Source organism: Amaranthus tricolor, chromosome 1 (genome assembly GCF_026212465.1).
Source record: "Amaranthus tricolor cultivar Red isolate AtriRed21 chromosome 1, ASM2621246v1, whole genome shotgun sequence".
In the NCBI taxonomy this organism is placed as follows: Eukaryota; Viridiplantae; Streptophyta; class Magnoliopsida; order Caryophyllales; family Amaranthaceae; genus Amaranthus; species Amaranthus tricolor.
In genome coordinates this window covers 23,815,099-23,828,195 of record NC_080047.1, presented here as the reverse complement: position 1 = coordinate 23,828,195, position 13,097 = coordinate 23,815,099, and the positions used below count along the sequence as shown (strand labels likewise).

At 29.8% G+C, this 13,097-nt stretch overlaps 1 protein-coding gene across 1 annotated transcript in view; it reads right to left on the bottom strand.

Moving 5' to 3' along the window:
- Positions 1-12,527, bottom strand: part of LOC130808062 (uncharacterized) — a 52,927-nt gene extending 40,400 nt beyond the window's left edge. The window contains exon 1 of the mRNA XM_057673512.1: positions 11,315-12,527. Coding sequence (XP_057529495.1) covers positions 11,315-12,527 — 1,213 coding nt within the window. The remainder of the gene's footprint in view (positions 1-11,314) is intronic.
- Positions 12,528-13,097: the final 570 nt, after the last annotated feature.

The following is a 13,097-nucleotide window of genomic DNA, read 5'->3' as shown; positions in this document are numbered from 1 at the left end:
TCATTATTTTTGGAGTTTGGATTTAATTATTTTAGGAGCTTAGAAGATCATCATTATTTTGGGAGTTTGGATTAATTATCTTTGGAGCATTATTATTTATTTTGGAGGGTTTTATTTCTTATTATTTTCCTAATTAGTACTTACTACTAATCCTTGGGGTTAATTTGGTATAACTTCTACCCTACTTTTTTTGTGGAATTTTACATTATATTTACTTTATAATATGCAAAGTAGGAAATATGCTGATGTGTTTCAGTAGGAAGTTAGTTTAATAAAATTATGATCAAGATTATATTACGTATGTATATGCTAAAAGTATTTTTTAGTATGTTAATTTAATAATTTTTTAAAAAGTTTAGGAAGTTGCGTGCAAAACTATATTCAAGTCATATTAAGTATTATTCATGTTATAAACTAGTGCTAATATGTTTATGAGTTCTGTGTTACATTAGGAATGTTATTATATTTAAAAAATTTTATGTTAAAACTTCATTAATATGTTTATGTTAACCTTCAAATTAGTTTATATGGTAGTAAGTTATTTTATGAACTTATTTTTTATTAACTATGGTTATATTAAGAATATTGTTATTATACTTTATTTTGAGATTTAAGTTTAAGGTTATAGAAAATTTCTAAGTTACTGCGTAAAGTTTTTTGTTTTTGTAAGTGGTTATGTTAATTATTTAAGTTTAGGATTTAGTATGATAAATTAAATTAAGTCGTTCTTTTTATGTGAAAAGGGCTCAAAACACTCATAGGTCATTCGACCACTATCATATAAAAAAAAAGAGTTTGATTTACTATTTAAAATTATTACAACTATTTTTGTGATACTAATAAAATAACAATTTAAAAAGATATTTTTGAGAAATTTTTACAAGTTATTAAATGTTGAAGTGTTATTCTTGGATATATGAGATTTCATAATAAAAGTAATTTTTAATCACTATTTAGTACAAAATATTTTATTTGTTAACTATTTGACCAAAATTTATGTAAAATGATGTAAAAATATTTTTAGTATACTTGCCGCTCAAACTATGTGTGAAATATTGATTTTGTGAGATTACAAGTTTTACTTGTTTTATAATTAGATTTATTGACTTTTTGTGAAAATTATAAGTTTGACTTGTTTTAAAACTTGATTTTTGTGAAATTATAAGTTTTATTTTTTTTATAACTAGAATGTTGATTTTTGCAAACCTAATAAGTTCACTTATTTTTCTAAACTTGAAATATTGATTTTTGGTGAACTTTTAGAATTTTTTAAACTTATCCAAATGATGCAATTTTAACTTGAATTTTAATTAGAATATTTGATTTTTTTGAAGAGAATAAAGTTTTATTTATTGTAAAGATGGAAATGTTGATTTTGGCAACTTATTTAAAGAGAAATAGATTTTAGTAGCTACTTGTGAAAAATATTAATTTGGAGGCTATTAATAGAATATTAAGTTATTAGTGTAAATTTAGCGAACTATTAAAAATAAAGTTATAAATAAAATTTAATGTGTAAAAATTTATTAATGAATGTATAAAGACATATAGGTTAATTTTACGTTATAATTATGAATTTTTTGAATAAAAGAGGTTATCACCTAAGTTGATCAAAGTCAAAGTCAAAGTCAAAGTCAAATTGTAGTAATAAAAATGTGATATACTTGTGTGAATGAATATTGATTGAATGACCCTGATAGTAAGGTAATGTCGAACCATGGACTAGCATGTAAAATCCTGGCACCCGTGTTGGCCGGCACGTAAAATGCGGTGTAAGACAGGGAGTTAGCTACCTATCCTGTAGAGCTCGAGCATAAATTGTATTGGAAGGGTGACGACTTCCACCACAGTTAGGGTTTAAAACTACGGTCCTCACCTAACCAGATCCTTACATATATTAGGTGTCATATCGATGTGCTTGTTGATTAGTGATAAACTTGATTAGTGTTGATGCTATGATGCATGTTACGATTATGAGTATTAACCAAATGAAATTAATTAAGTGTTAAGATTACCGAATTGTATAAGTGGCAGTAACGTACTTCTGTCAGGATCGAAAATGGTATCTTAATGACTTAAAAGTATAAGACAGAAAAAGAATATGGTAAAAGTATACGATGGTGTCAATTAATTATAAGTTCGTACTTAAATTATTATTATGTAAATGTAGCGTATAATTTCCGTATTTTGAGCTAGATAAAAAGTTATGCTCGACGTTAAGAGCTAACCGATTCAATCGGCTGTCATCCATATCATGGATGGCAGCATTTTGCTGGATTTAGTTCAGGTTCCGATCCAGGTCGAAACAATTACTATTCATTGACAACTTAGTTGCTTTTTGTATCTTTATTGATGACTTGATGACGATGTGTTTTTTTCAATTTGAGTTATCAGATGTAATATTTTACTTTTGTTTTAAACAGTTTTAGTTTTTATGATTTAAAGTTTTTAATAGTTCGTCATTTTGAGACTTCCGCAATATTTTAATATTAAACATTATTATTAAATGTTACTGATGTATCGAGATTGCTGCTCCTGTTACACCTACAAAAATAATTCAATATCCCTACAATTTTTGTTTCAAATTAATGGCTTTTATAACAACTTTAAATACTCGCTATATTGTACAAAAACCACTACTATAGAAAATTCAATTAATATTACCATCTTAAAACGTAATTAAAGCACCAGCTATAAGTACTTTAAAAATCTACTTGTAAAGTTGTAAATACCTACTATCACTAGTTTAATTTTATTACAATGGTAATTATTAATACCGACTTCAGTTAATGAAAATGTTTACTTTATTACGTAGAAACACCTACTTTATCGTATAAAGATAACTACCGTAATAAGAAACAATAACTATAACTATTTCAAATGAATACTATAACTATTTATAGTAAATTCCTAATATGACTAAAAATACCTATGAAAAATAGTTTTACATGCCCTATAAAAATCATTTTAAATGCCTATTTTAGTTAAATACCACATTTCGAAAAGACCAACTATAATAAAGAAAATACCTACCATAACCAAATTTGATTACAAACTATTTTTAGCATGCAAAACATACATACCATACAAAAACACCAATTATAACTACTTAACTATTAAATATGTTTATTTCAGTATGTGTAATACCTACTATAACTAGTTAAAATATCACCTTTAACATCATACCAAATTCAGTAAGTTAAAATTTCAACTATTGTAAGATAAATTACCAAATTTAGAAAGTTAAAATACCAACTACAAATTTGTTTAATTTTCCATTCTAAACTCATCATCTCAATTTAATTTAAATTTTCTTGATGAATTGATTAAATTTTGATGGTTAAGAGGATAAATATATGATTAAATTAAATCACAAAAGAATGTTCTTCGATTTAAAATAATATAGAATGTGCATGAGGGAGAAAGAAATGATTTCTTTCAAATGCGTTATTAACATTCAGTTACAAACTTTATTTTTTAATTAACGTCTAATAGGTTGGATCATTGAGAGCCGTCTATAGACCTATGAATAAATAATTACAACAACCTCAACCAACAAAGTTGAACTTATAGTTAACAATAAAGGCAGACAATTTTTAACATTAAGTTGAATCGATTAGCTTACTGCCACATTTGGGCTTCTAAGTGAGCTCTATTACCTACTCTTTAAGTGCCCTTTTATCCAAAGATAATTGTCTAGAGAATATTGTTAATTTGATAATACTATAATATTGATTGATATACATCTTTCAGAACTTGAAGCTTATTTTAACACAAATTCTTGTTTAGAAGGGTTTTAAAATTAATACGTTATTTTATATATGATCACTTTTAAAGTTTATGTAATTATTTTTTGTAAGGCTTATGTGATCATTTTTAATGCTTATATGATCACTTTTAAGGCCTATATGATTAATTTGAAAGGCCAATGTATTTTTATTTTAATGTGTGATCATTCAAAGCTTATGTGATCATTTTTAAGGCTTATGTAATCACTTATAAGGCTTATAGGTATTGCGTTTTGTGGTGGTGGTGGTGGACTTGAAAATTAAAAATGATCACATATGCTTTAAAAGTGATTACATAGGCCTTAAAAGTAATCATATAGGTTTTAAAAGTACTCACATATGCTTTAAAAGTTAGCACTTATAATCGTCAAAGTGATCATACATGCTTTAAAAGTATGCACCTTAAAATTGATCAAATGTGTAGGAAGTAATTATATGGACTGGGCTATTATGTCATAAATATATGAACTCCGCATGTGAGACTTCCAGTTATTTCAATTATTCCGATAACATAATAAAAATTATAAGACTGTGAGGTTCATACACATCTACAATATACATAACATTGATTTGTATTTACGTAGATAATTTATGATATTATAGATAGATTATAGATACAGTTAAACCCCCTATAATTAATACTTTTGTACATAGACAAATAAGCAAAATTTAATAATAATAATAATAATAATAATAATAATAATAATAATAATAATAATAATAATAATAAATAATTGCATTTTATAAAAAAAAATAAAATAAATTTTTTTTTAAAAACTAAAAGCTAAAACTCTAGATACAAAAAAATTCATCTAACAATAATGTTATATAAAAACTTGTAATTGTTGAAATTTTGATACCTAGGGTTCAGGGGTGGAACAAACAATTTCAAGGCCCTATTTATTTTTCATAAACAAAAAGAGAGATTTTCTTGAGCTAAAATAAAAATTCAACACAATTCTAGTTTTAAGTACTAGAATTAAATAAAAACTAAGCACAAGTTCTAATTTTTTTAAAATTGAATTTATTCACACAACTTAAAATTTAGTTGTTAAAGATAAAATTTTCATCACTAATGTTAAAATGAAAGAGAAACAATAGTGATAGATTGATGACTAATAATAAAAAGAGTAAATCTTTAAGGGGTTTAATAATAAGAAATAAATTGTTGATTACATTTATAAATTAAGTTATTGATAATTGATATTTGTTGAATGTATAAAAATTAAATGATGTAAGAGAACATATCTCGAAGTTAAAAAGTTGCCTTCGAAAGAGAATATAAAAAAAATGATAATTAATAGAATTCGAACATATGACCATTGACTTGTTAAGTAAAACTTCTACCAACTACTTTACCTCAATATTATGCTATTCCAAAATGATTTTGTAATACAAGGCCCTTTAGTTTTAGGGGCTCTGTGCGGTTAGGCACCTTGCACGACCCTAAAACGGTCCCTACTAAAGTCTTGGGCATATGGGTGTGCAAAGGGTATAATTATAGCATTGTTTGGGAAGCAATAAGGCGATAGTTAAGAAAAAGGAGAAAAAGTTAAGCTTTGGTCACATAAGATAATGCCGAGTAGATTTTACTTCCAAAGCTGACAAAAATCAATCCGTCTTCGATAGGTTTTTATAAAGCTTTGAAAAATGAACCAAAAGTTGACTCAACTTTACTGGTTAATCAACAAAAAGTCCACTCGGCTTTTTTTGTCTAGAGTGCAATTGTTTCGTGCTTTTTTTTTGGTTCTTTGTTCATATAGGTATTAGTGGGTATGTATTGTAAACAACCTAATACACTAGATTAGAAAGCTTCATATGTTCTATTACTAATATCTCTCAAAAAGTGATTCTATCTTACCCCTTTCTCTCTTATCAAACTCTTTTTATATCCAATGTATTTCTCTATTAATGTAACGTTTCGTTCTTTTCTAATGTAGGTTTATTGTAAAATATAGTAAGTAATGCTAAGCGGAAGTCTATCGTACCGTGATTAATGCGAAAAACAAATAAGACAAAACAGAATTTTCAAAAAAAAACAAAGAAAACTTAAATCATTAAAATATAATTTTACGTATTACATCTTTCTTTAATACATAATTATCATTTTTACATACTCGTAATATAAACTACATATATACTAACATCACATAGACAATACAATAGCTTCTTAATAACTTCATGTAAAATTACCTGCAGCATCTGCTCCCGAAATATGGGAACAGCCGATGGAAATCGGTCAGCTTTAAAAAAAATCGAGTATAAAAACTTACCGCAAATATACAAGTATTGATAGTATATGCACGGCAATAAGTAATAAGTAAAAATAAGTGCATCACAATAAATAGTACGCAAGGTATCTTATGTATTATAGGGAATTCATTTTTATATTAGATTCATTTATATATATTAAACTTTTGGTCCTTCTGCTTGAGTACCAGGGTGTGATTTACTAACACTTTTGCTTGAGTGTTAGGGCGTGGAATCCGATTACTTATTTAATGAATGCAACACATATGATCTTTGTTTGATATATGTAAGGGCCTGTTAGGGTGAGGTAAATCAAAACCCCTAACTTAGTGGGAGTTGTCACTCCTCCAGTACAATATTGCTCGAGCCACAGGTCAGGTTAAACAACCTTATTGTGTTCGCCGTATTTTACGTGCCGGAAAACACGTCTCACGTTTTTTACATGCCGGAAGCATGGTTCGGCGTTTCCTTACTATCAAGCCTTTTTATTATCATGTTACTATTTTCATATAAATGCAACATTACAATAACATACAATAGAAATAAATTCATTACGAGTTACATATAAATAATCATTTATTATTATTATAATCAAAACTAAATGGGTCTTTAGTATTTACTTATAGATTAATTTTCAATTAAGCTTTATTAATTTCTTAATAATCAATTTCTTAATAACTTATTTTTAGATTTAGTACATGAATAATTAATTTTGTTAAGATCAAAATCTACGCGAAATATTTTAAAATAAATAAATTATTATTAAATAAGTTGGTGTATATTCTTATTCACCAAAATAAATTATTTTAAATTATTTTTTTCCTTTTTCTTTCTTTTTGCCTACAATAACAATTTAATTTATTAATTTATTTCTTTAAAATTTAAATATCACAAAATTTCACAAAAAATAATTTAAAGGAAAAGGAAATACACTAACTAAAATAATTTATTTTGTTTTTCAGAAATAATTATTTTTAACCCAAATTTATGAATTTCCTTATTTTATGCGTTTTTTTAGCAAAAATTAATAATAATATTTATACTCCACTATAAATCACGAAATTAATACAAAACTTATATTTCATATATATATATATATATATATATATATATATATATATATATATATATATATATATATATATATATATATATATATATATATATATATATATATATATATATATATATATATATATATATATATATATATATATATATATATATATATATATATATATATATATGTACAGAAAAATTTTCGTTTAAAAATATTAATGTTTACTATTTTAATTTATATTGTTTCGGTTTATGCGGTTTTTTGGTAATTTCAGTGAATAAATCATATAAAATAAATTATAACGAATTAATTCACCAAAATTTTCAGAAAATTAAATTTATATATACTAAACACATATAAAATATATGGGCATAATTTTATATAAATATATATATGTAAGAGTTTATACCTTTAATAATTTTACTATTAACCAATTTCTTTTGTTGTAGAACTTTTAGCCACAATATTAGCTTCCTCCCCTTTAATTTCTATAATTAACACTAAATACTATTATTAGGAAATATTTGAGGATTTTTAGGAATTTTTCTAGGGTTTTTAGAATTTTTTTCTAGGAATTAGTTTATATTTGGGAGTTAATCTTCTGATTTTTTTTTTCTCCCTTTTTTTTTTTTTTTTTTTTTTTCTTCCTTCTCTTGTTTTTTTCTTTCTTTACCCACGGTTCTTTATATAAGCTAAATATTGTAAAAAAAAATTTTATTTTATTTTAATCTTTTCCTTTATGCACAAGGAAGATTAGGATAAGACTAAGTTATTTTGGCACTTAGTCTTCCTTGCGCCCACTTCCAAGATTTTTACTTTTTTTTTTTTTAATTATTATATATTTTAATATTTAATCATAAATTAATGTAGGAAATAAAAAGATTAAGTTATTGTAGGTAATTTAGCTAGACTTAATATTTAGATAATTTATTTTAAGAGAAATAAATTATATATAAAAGAAAATCGGGAACTTTAAAACGATTGGAATAAAATTTCGAAATGGCATTAAAAAGAAAATAATAAAACGAAACGATTATTGAATTTGTCAAAATATTTAAGATTAAGAAAAACGTTCTGTTACAACTCTTCCCCCCTTAACATAGTTTCGTCCCGAAACTTGAACCTAAATGAATAACTGGGGATAGCTTTTTCTCATATCAGTTTCGCTTTCCTAGGTTGCTTCTTCGACATGATGGTTCGACCATAGCACTTTAACTTGAGGTATTCTTTTATTCCTCAATTCTTTCACTTGCCGATCCAAAATTCTAATTGGTCTTTCTTCATAAGCTAGGTTTTCATTGTGATGGGTCGTGGATATACTTTCTCAACTGAGAAACATGGAATACATTATGAACTCTAGCTAAACCCCGGGGTAAAGCTAGTTCGTATGCCACCTCTCCTACTTTTTTCAAACTTTCAAAAGGTCCGATAAATTTAGGGCTTAATTTCTCTTTTATCCCAAAGCGTTGGACTCCTTTCGTTGGTGAAATCTTTAGAAATACTTTGTTACCTTCAGCAAATTGCAAAGCTCTGCGACGGTTGTCTGCATAACTCTTCTGTCTACTTTGTGCTGCCTTCATATTCTCTTGCACTACCCTCAAGCTATCAATAGAGTCTTGGATAAGATCTGGTCCTTCAGGCACATTTCGGTCCATCTGATCCCAACATAACGGCACTCGACATTTTCTCCCGTATAAGGCTTCGTTTGGTGCCATCTTGATGCTGGTTTGATAGCTGTTGTTGTACGAAAACTCTATCAAAGGCAATTTCTGTTCCCATGAACCACCAAATTCAAGAATACAACATCTCAAAAGATCCTCTAATGTCTGGATGGTTCTTTCGGTTTGGCCATCAGTAGCCGGATGAAATGCAGTACTTAAACATAGCTTCGATCTGAATGCTTCTTGCAACTTTTCTCAAAATCGTGACAAAAATTTTGGGTCTCTGTCAGACACAATTGTTCTCGGTACTCCATGTAACCTTATAACTTCTCAAACATAAGCATCAGCCAATTGTTTGACTGACCATGTTCCCTTCATTGGCAGGAATCTTGCAACTTTGGTCAATCTGTCAACTATTACCCAAATTGTGTCAATTTCTCATTGCGTTCTTGGTAATCCAACTACAAAATCCATGGATATGGAATCCCATTTTCATTCCGAAATTTCTAGTGGTTGAAGTAGTCCAGAACTCTTCTGCCTTTCAAATTTGACCTTCTGGAAAATCAAACACCGGGATACAAATTCAGCTACATCCTTTCTCATACCTTTCCACCAAAATAATTTTCTTAATTCTTCAATCATCTTATCTCTACCAGGGTGTAAGTGAAACATTCCTTGGTTTCCTTCTTTCAAAATCTCTTCTTTCAGCTCTATGTTGTCTGGTATACACAATCTCCCATTCATTCTTAGTTCACCTTTCGCACCCACTTCGAACGCTTTTGTCCCTTTCTTTTGAACTCGAATGATTAACTCGATTATCTCGGGATCTTCTTGTTGTGCTTCTATAATTCTTTCGAACAAAGTTGGTTGTATAGTTATTGCTCCCAAATACTCAACAACTTGGAAGTGATTAACAATTTCTAGATCTAACTTCTGGATTTCTCGGTATAGTTCCTAAGGTACCGTCATTATAGCATTTACAGATATCCTCGGCCTTCTGCTCAATGCATCAGCCACTTTGTTTGCTTTTCTAGGATGATAATTTATGTCAACATCAAAGTCTTTAATGATTTCCAGCCACCGCCTTTGTCGCATATTCAGCTCCTTCTGAGTGAAGACATATTTCAAATTTTTATGATCAGTGAAGATCTTGCATGGTATTCCGTAGAGATAATGTCTCCATAACTTCAGGGCAAAAATTACAGCTGCTAGTTCAATGTCGTGTACTGGATAATTCAACTCGTGTGGCCTTAATTGCCTTGACGCATAAACTACTACATTGCCTTCTTGCATTAGCACACATCCCAAACCTTCCTTCGATGCATCACAATATACCTCAAATGCTTTCCCACAGTCGGGCATGATCAACACAGGTGCCGTCGTAAGTCTCCTCTTAAGCTCTTCTAATGATTTACTCTGCTTCTCGTCCCATTGAAACCGAACTCCCTTTTTAAGCAACTCAAACAACGGTCGAGCAATTTTAGAAAAATTTTCCACAAACTTCCTATAATAGCCTGCCAAGCCTAAGAAACTTCTTGCTTCAGTAACACTCTTTGGATTCGGCCATTCCATTACTGCCCTAATCTTTTCAGGGTCAATAGAAATTCCATCCTTCGAAACAACGTGCCCTAAAAAATATATCTTTTCTAACCAAAATTCACATTTACTAAACTTGCCAAAAAGTTTCTCTTTTCTCAACTTCTCTAAAACTATCCTTAAGTGTTTCTCATGTTGCTCTTCATTCTTCGAATACACCAATATATCATTAATAAACACAACCACAAACTTATCCAGGTAAGGGTTGAAATATCTTTGCATGAGATCCATAAATGCTGCTGGAGCATTCGTTAGACCAAATGGCATTACTAGAAACTTATAGTGCCCGTATCTGGTTCTGAATGCAGTCTTAGGAATATATTCTTCAGCAATCCTCAATTGATGATAACCAGACCTCAAATCTATCTTCAAAAAGACCCTTGCTCCCCCCAACTGATCAAAAAGGTCATCTATCCTTGGAAAAGGATAACGATTCTTGATGGTAATCTTATTGATCTCCCTATAATCAATGCATAGCCTCATACTCCCATCTTTCTTTCTGACAAAGAGAACCAGAGCTCCTCATGGTGAAACACTAGGTTGAATGAAACCTTTTTCCAGCAATTCATCTAGCTGCTTTTTCAGCTCAGCCAATTCAGCTGGAGCAAAACGGTATGGGGTTTTAGAAATAGGGGTGATATCAGGAATAAGGTCAATATGGAAGTCTACTTCTCTTTTTGGAGGTATACCGGGTAATTCTTCAGGAAACACATCAAAATATTCTTGCACGATCGGGGTTTCTTGCAAACTAGGTTTAGGTTTTACTTCTTTAGTAGTAACAAAACATAAGAACCCTTCATCTCCCTGTTTTATCATTTGTGTTGCTTGAATTACAGAAATTGTCTCTAGCTGAGATCTTGAGTTCTTTCGAATGCACTTTATTCCCTCGGGAGTTTTTATTCTAACAACCTTTTCCTTACACAAAATCTCCGCTGAATATCTCTCCAACCAATCCATACCCAAAATTATATCGAATGCTCCCAAATCGAATTGAATTAACTCAGCTGGTAAAAGATTCCCACAAATCTCCAATGGAAAATCATAAAAGATACGGTCACATTGATAAGGCGTACCATCAGGTAAATTGATACACAAATGGGATTTTTGAGGTTTCAAAGAAGTAGAAGATATGCGGAGAAAAGCACTAAAAATAAAAGACCTATCCGCTCCACAATCAAACAAAACATTTGCTATTAAATTACCAATAGGAAATTTTCCAGAAATTACTTTACCTTCCACTTCAAACTCCTGGTGTAAACCACCATAATGATCTCCAATTGCATGCAGGCCCACGGATGCTCTAGTCTCATTCCTCTGAGTGCCAAATGCTCTGTTTCCTACAACTTCTGATGTTGTTCTACTCTGATTGAACGTTTCCCCGCAGTTATTAGCCAGATGTCCCTCCTTATGACACTTGTAGCATACAATCTTCCCATTACAGTTTCGGCCTCGATGATCTTTTCCACATAACCTACATTTCCACTGTGTCGGCCTTGCTACAGTCTGAAACGGCTTCTTCCCCTCATTCCTGGCCTTCTTGTACCTACTGCCCCCACTAGATTCATTCTTTCTTTTATTAAACCCGTCTTCTTTTTCCAATATACGCTCGTACTCCAACGCTTGATTGTACAATTCATAAAAATCTTGATATCTAGGAGTGCCTTTTTGGATCCTGAGGTTCAGACCTTCGAAAAATCTAATCGCCTTGCCCCGATCAGAGATCACTATTTCGGTAGCGAATCTAGCCAGCTCTCTGTACTTACTTGCGTACTCGATCACTGACATAGTTCCTTGCCTCAGAAACAAGAATTCATTCTCTTTCTTTCTCTGAAGTGAGGGTGGGTAAAATTGATCACGAAGCTTCTTTATAAATTCTTCCCATGTAGAATCTATGGCGGTTTGTTTTACAGTCCTCCACCATAATTCAGCAGTGCCTGTTAAGTAGAATGCGGCTAATTTCACTTTCATCCTTAACGGGCAGTTTATAGCCTCCAACAGTTTCTCCATTTCTGCAATCCAATCCTCAAAGCGAACTGGATCAGGTTCTCCATCATATTTTGGAGGTTGATGACTAGACAATCTCTTATAAAATTTTCCCTCATCATCTTCATGGAAACGACTCATCTGCTTCTCCATTAAGTTCAGCAGCCTTTCATTATTCCTTTCCATCATTCTTAACTGATTTTCCAGAGCCTGAACTCTTGCATCTTGGGTCGTGTCATCAGCGAAAGGAGTAGAAGAGGTTTTTAGAATAAATTAATATGGAATTAGTTTTTTTTCCTTTGGGTTAAGTGGAATTAGTTTATAAAAATTCCATCATTCTTAATTTAGGTCCTGTTTTTAGGGCTTAATTCCATTTTAGGGCTTAATTTCCCTTTTATCCCAAAGCGTTGGACTCTTGTAAAATATAGTAAGTAATGCTAAGCGGAAGTCTTTCGTACCGTGATTAATGCGAAAAATAAATAAGACAAAACAGAATTTTCAAAAAAAAAACAAAGAAAACTTAAATCATTAAAATATAATTTTACGTATTACAACTTTCTTTAATACATAATTATCATTTTTACATACTCGTAATATAAACTACATATATACTAACATCACATAGACAATACAATAGCTTCTTAATAACTTCATGTAAAATTACCTGCAGCATCTGCTCCCGAAATATGGGAACAGCCGATGGAAATCGGTCAGCTGTAAAAAAAATCGAGTATAAAAACTTACCGCAAATATACAAGT